This window comes from Mastomys coucha, unplaced genomic scaffold, assembly GCF_008632895.1.
Source record: "Mastomys coucha isolate ucsf_1 unplaced genomic scaffold, UCSF_Mcou_1 pScaffold1, whole genome shotgun sequence".
Taxonomy (NCBI): Eukaryota; Metazoa; Chordata; class Mammalia; order Rodentia; family Muridae; genus Mastomys; species Mastomys coucha.
In genome coordinates this window covers 32404741-32410368 of record NW_022196891.1, presented here as the reverse complement: position 1 = coordinate 32410368, position 5628 = coordinate 32404741, and the positions used below count along the sequence as shown (strand labels likewise).

Below are 5628 nucleotides of genomic sequence, written 5' to 3'. Positions count from 1 at the left end.
TCCCTCCACATCCATTGGAAAGCAGAGTACCTGGCCCAGAAGAGACACTATTTGGTGAACGATCTCACCTTGATCCCAAATCCATCTTCTCATAAACCCTCCCCCTCCCCCATGCCTGATACCTCATCTCTTTAAGCCTGAATCTCTACCACCAGGGGTAGTTCTTGGGCTTTGCTGGAGTAGCCTGGAAACAGACTTGTTTCACAAGGACAGGGAAACTAACCCTTCCCCAGTAATGGCTACATCATGACAGGAGTGGCAACTTTCTCTTCATTCCTGAAGCATGAAACTGCTGACTCTAGAAGACCTCATCAATGAATGGATCACAGCACACACACTGGCTCAGCCCTAATCTTTATGGCATTGATCTAGGTTAGCATGGAAGATGATGTTTTTTGACCTGGTGGGATTAAGCTATCCACGGGGTGGTGGTAGACGAATGAGATGATGAGTGGGACAGTGGTTAGCTGTCAGTCTTACAGCCATATTCAATTGTGAGATATAGCTCCCATCCCACAGGAGAGACATGGATAAGAGAAAGGGAAATTTTGATTAGAAAACAAGAGAAACTGGAAGGGGTGAAACATGAGGAGCAAATGGTTATTAAAGAGTCCTCCAATTATTAAGAAGGAAGCTCCCTCGGCCTCGTGGTTCCTTCTGGAGAGACTCTGAAGCAGGTCACCGCTCCGCATCAGGAAGGGGACGAAGACTTGCTGGTTATACTGGGAAAGGTCACGGGGGTCACTCGGCAGCCAGTTCTGTCTAACTCAAGGCTGCGATTCCTCTGCAGCTTCCCACGTAGAAATGACCCCCTTCTAGCCACCAAGGAAGTCTTAATTAGGTATTAATGTGTGTATCTGCATGTGTAAGTAACTAACAGGGAGAGACGCTTACCTGGAAACTAGAGCCACTTCCCAGGTTAACAGGGTAAAGTCACCCTCTACATCAGAGGCAGCCAGAGGACTGTGACATTCTCTAGTCACCCTGGGGCCCTTCCTTCCTAAGACCAATGAGGCCATGTCTCCTGGAGGGACAGTGCCTGTACCCCTCAAGTAACATCTTCCAGGGGGCCTGTAGGCTAAAGAAGAAGTAAAGAGATGCTCCAAAGCTCAGGCAGAGGTAGGTGGATTTCTAAGTTCGAGGCCAGCCTGGTCTACAGAGTGAGTTCCAGGACAGCCAGGGCTACACAGAGAAACTGTGTCTCGAAAGAAAGAAAGAAAAAAAAAAAGAATTTCACTCAGCAGACAGCGTGGTTACTGCCCACAAACTGGGCCTCTTCATTCTGGAATAAGCATGAAATGGTAAAGGCCCAACCCTTACCCCATCCCCACCCCCTCCAGGCCCAACACTGAAGTGAGGAGAGGGCAACAGAGGTGAGGGAAGAAGTGTGCAAAGAAAGGGTACAGATGGGCAGGCGGGGGGGTCCCAAAAGGACCTAAGCAGCAAGAGACCCCCAGACACAGGCCTCCAGCCCAGCAGATCCCCTCCACAAGCTGAGTCCAGTGGCTGTCCTAAGGTAGGGTGGTCATCTTCTGGACCCCAGGCTGGCCTCCTGAGTTCTGAGGCACTGACTCAGCCCGCCATGAAGAACAGCCCTCCTTTGGGCACAGTCTCAAAGCCAGAGGCCAAATAGCAGTCTGCAGAACCCAGAACCAAGGGCTGGACCGGTGGGAGAGGCCTTGATGCCAAGTAAGGCCCACGTGCTCCATCGGGATACTTGAGGCCAGGCCTGTGGCTCGAAGGCCTGAGCTGGCTATAACAGTCTCAGTGTCCAGGAACTGAATCTTCATCCTCAGCTCCTATTGGCCTCTGCTCTCCGCCTCTGGCTGGTTGGCTCCTTCCATGATGATAGGTGTATCTTCTGCATGTTGATAGCTTCCGGCTCATCACATGTAACCGGGCCCCAACCAACCAAAGTGGACAGAGAAGCTGGAGAGAGAAAACAGTGGTTAGGACAATTGATTTACAGGGTGCCTCACACCAGGCCTTCCCAACATTTTCTACACCAAAACAGAAGGAGATAATGTGACCACTCATGTCACCCACAGGGAACAGGTTTCAGGTCATACAGTAGGCACTAAAATCTGGTGATGTAGCTTTTGCATATAACCTATGCAAACTTCCCACATGCTTGAAGTTATCTCTGTTATTTTTAATACCTAACACAATGTAATGTTATATAAATTGTTGTTAAACTATACTGTTTGCGAAATATTGACAAGAAAAGAAGGTCTGTGAATGTTAGAGCAAAAAAAAAAAAAAAAAAAAAAAAAAATTCCCCCAAGTATTTTTGACCAGGGATTGACTGAACCCACGGGGGAAGGACAGACAGACAGACAGAACGCTGATAACCTGCGGTGGCTGGTGGGAACTGTTGCCTCCAGCCCCTCCCTGCGTCCTAAGGGATCAAGGTGGACCCCTTCTTAGCCCAGTGAGTTTGCTTTATATCCACCTTCACTATAATGGGGGTGGGGGCAGCAACAGGAGCCTCAGAAGGGGCTGGAGCATTAGATCACCCCTAGGGTCACCTGGCTTCTTTTGGCTGGAGATGGAAGGGGAGGTGGATGAGGTACAGTGGGTGGTGTCCCTGGGTCCCGAGGGACCAAAGCTTCCGTTGGAGAAGTTAAGGGCAGAGTTATATAAACCCTTCCTTGACCCAGCTCTGGTTCCCATGAGGAGGGAGTAGTATGTGGGGAAGAGGGCACGCGGCTAAGTGCCATGGCTTCTAGGTTCTCTTCCCAGTCCCGCCCTTGGGTCATTCTAACCACAAACCACCACCACCACCACCCCCAACCTTCTGCCTTACTGTTCAAGGAGGATTAAGACATCACGAATAATGATTCATGGCCCCATCCTGTTCTCAGCCACCCATCCTTCTTCTAGCTTCTCCTTCTCTGACCCAGCATGCCTTGGTCAGCACTCATGGATAGGCCAGGCCCATAATCCCAGGCAATGATGTCCTGGCCACATCTCACCTTCCACATCTCTTGCTCCCTTATCCTCCAGACAGCTCAGCCCCCAGAAGCCCCAAATTCACTATCAAGAATGCGTTTCTGAAGCGGTTGGCTCAGCCGAGCCTTCCACTGTGGGCCTCTATGTGGGGAGCTAGGACAACGTGGTTTTGTTCCCAAGCCCTTATCACCCCTTCGATAACTACACGGTAGTGAGTTTTCACCGAAGTTCAACGCTTACATCCTCCAACGCTTACATCCTCCAATGCGCATTCATTCTGGAAGAGTTGGGTGAACACGAGTCAGGGTTGAACCAATCTCTGGGGAGACTTAGCCCACCCGTGCTCTCTCTCCTAGGACCCATCTTCCTCTCCAACACTTTGGTCACATTAAGGACCCTCCTGCCTGGCGCCCTAGGGAAAAGGCCAGCTCTGCTCACTTGGCCAAGGGCCCAGACTTCCCAAAACACATTCTCTTGGGATCCTACTCTCCGTTGGTCCCAGCAACCTTCCCTGGGATCGTCCAGCTTTGGGATAGAAACCAAAGCCCCTGGTTTTCTATAGAGAGCAGAGGACGAAGAAGAGAGAGGGTTCAGTGCTCTGGGACTTACCTGACTTGTCTTCTGGGCACGGAGGTGGGAGGGAGGGGGCACGTCGATAAGATGATAAGCCTCGCGGTTTAGGACACGAGGGTCCCAGTCCCAAGACTCTGCCGGGCCCGCACAGTCTGGATGGCCTGTTGATTCTTGAACTTGACCAGGCCCAGGGTGATCTGAGCGTTCCAGCCGGGGTCCTCGAGGGGGCAGCGGAAGTCGATCTCGCCCCCGCCTTCGGTCACGAGCGTGAAGTAGATGTGGCGCCCGGTGCTCTCTACGCACTCCACGGCTTTGATGCGGGCGAAGCTGAGCTCCTTGGGCCGGCCGCCCGTGCCCTTGGCCTCGAAGAGCTGCAGCCCGCGCTCGGTGAGCACGCAGCGCTTCCGCTTCCAAAGCTGCAGCAGCCCGCCGCTGCGCTTCTCCAGCACGCCCTCCTTCAGCACGGTCGCCGCAGCCGCCGTCATGGGCACCCCGAGGTTCCCACAGCGCTGGGAGCTGCGGCGGCGATCGCGGCCGTCCCGGGCTCTACAGCGCCGGCTTCTCGCGCCCTGAAGCTGGTTGGCCTTGCTCCCTGCCCGGCCGAGCCTGCGGCCGGAGCCGCCTTGCAGACAGCGGCGCTCGGGAGGTGCGTGCGGATGCTACTCGCTCGGCGCCGTCTCCTCTGGACCCTGCGCACCGCTCCGACCTCCCCGTGCCTCTACCCGGTGCCCTGCGCCTCGCCGCCCGCACGCCCGCACGCCCGCTCCCCTACTCTCCGTCTGCGCGCTGGGAGGCTGCTGGCGGGATGTGCCCTTACATGTTCCGCCGCTCGCCTCCTGCGCCGCCCGCCCGCCGCGCATTCCTGCCCCGCTGGCCCTCCCCTCCGCGCCGCGCACCCGCCCGGACAGGGCCTCGGGGGGCGGGGCCTCAGCGGGGCTCCAACTCCCATCAGCATCGCCGGCCAGCGAGGGGGTTGCTTACTCGATAGCCTGCCGGCCGCCCCTTCTTAAAACACAACCCTCGATCACCCTGCCCCCAAGCCCCCACCGTTCACCCCGGCCTCACACCCGGGACATAACAGAAGGGGGAGGGGGCAGAAGAGGAGAAGTGGGGAAGGCCGAGTAGCGTCTCCTAGAGAAGCCCGATCTTTGCTGGCCCGGGGTGGGGCCGGCTTGGCGATAGCGCGGTGGCACCATGGCAGGGTGGGTGTCAAACACCCTCTGGCTTCTTCTCAGAGCGCGAGAGTCCTGGTCCCCCAGCCTCTGACAAAAGCTAGTGTTGGGTCCCTCTACCATCAGCCGATGTCTCACTGCTGGGCTCAAGGGAGGCTGGCCACAGATCTGACAACCTATTCTCCCACGTTTACCCGCGGCTACTTAGGGTAGGCGTTAGAAAATAGTGCGCATCAAGTGGGGAGAGAGAAATCTTGATGGATCCCGCACGACATATGGGAAGTAGACACATGGGCTGTGAGTATGGAGTTGTCCCTGAGAGCATTGACTTGGAGGACCAGCCATGCCTACTGCAGTTAGCCCTCAGCCTTGTGGCTTCTCTGCAGATTCCACACCGGAGAATGGGCTTTTCCTGGAACACTAAGCTGAAGGGAGACAGGCTTCTCTCAGTTGACTTCAAGTTTCTCTTCCTTGATTGCATTATCTCTCCTACCTGGCCAATGGCTCTAACCTCCTTCCATACTTACGTGTATCAAATGCGATAACTAATCTGGTAGGATTGTTGTGACGAGCAACTTAGTGACCATTCATGAAGGACCCAGGACAGACATGGCAACTCAATTATGCCTCTTCCTACCGTGTCTTCCTTTAGATGATAAGGTCAGAAGCCTGAGAAAGATGTCTCTCCTAGGGCCTCATCTGGCCTTCTTGGTCAACTCCTCCAGGCCCAAGTTTCTTAAACATCTACTCATGGGATGTTGATAGTAAATGTTCTGGGACTAATGATAAGTAATTAGAAAGAAGACTTCTTCGTACTCACACCTCATCTTTTGGTCCTCAGTGTCGAAAAACTAATGGGCACGGGGAGGATTCTGTTGTGGGCACAGGGAGGATTCTGTTGTGGGCACAGGGAGGATTCTGTTGTGGGCAC

General features: G+C 54.5%; 1 protein-coding gene across 1 annotated transcript; it reads right to left on the bottom strand.

The window, feature by feature from the left end:
• Positions 1–1250: 1250 nt before the first annotated feature.
• Phlda3 (pleckstrin homology like domain family A member 3) lies at positions 1251–4409 on the bottom strand. The gene is made up of 2 exons (XM_031383838.1): positions 3562–4409; positions 1251–1929 (listed from the first exon to the last, which is right to left on the bottom strand). Exon 1 carries the CDS (start codon positions 4008–4010, stop codon positions 3630–3632), a length of 381 nt encoding a protein of 126 aa, XP_031239698.1. The 5' UTR covers positions 4011–4409; the 3' UTR covers positions 1251–1929; positions 3562–3629.
• Positions 4410–5628: the final 1219 nt, after the last annotated feature.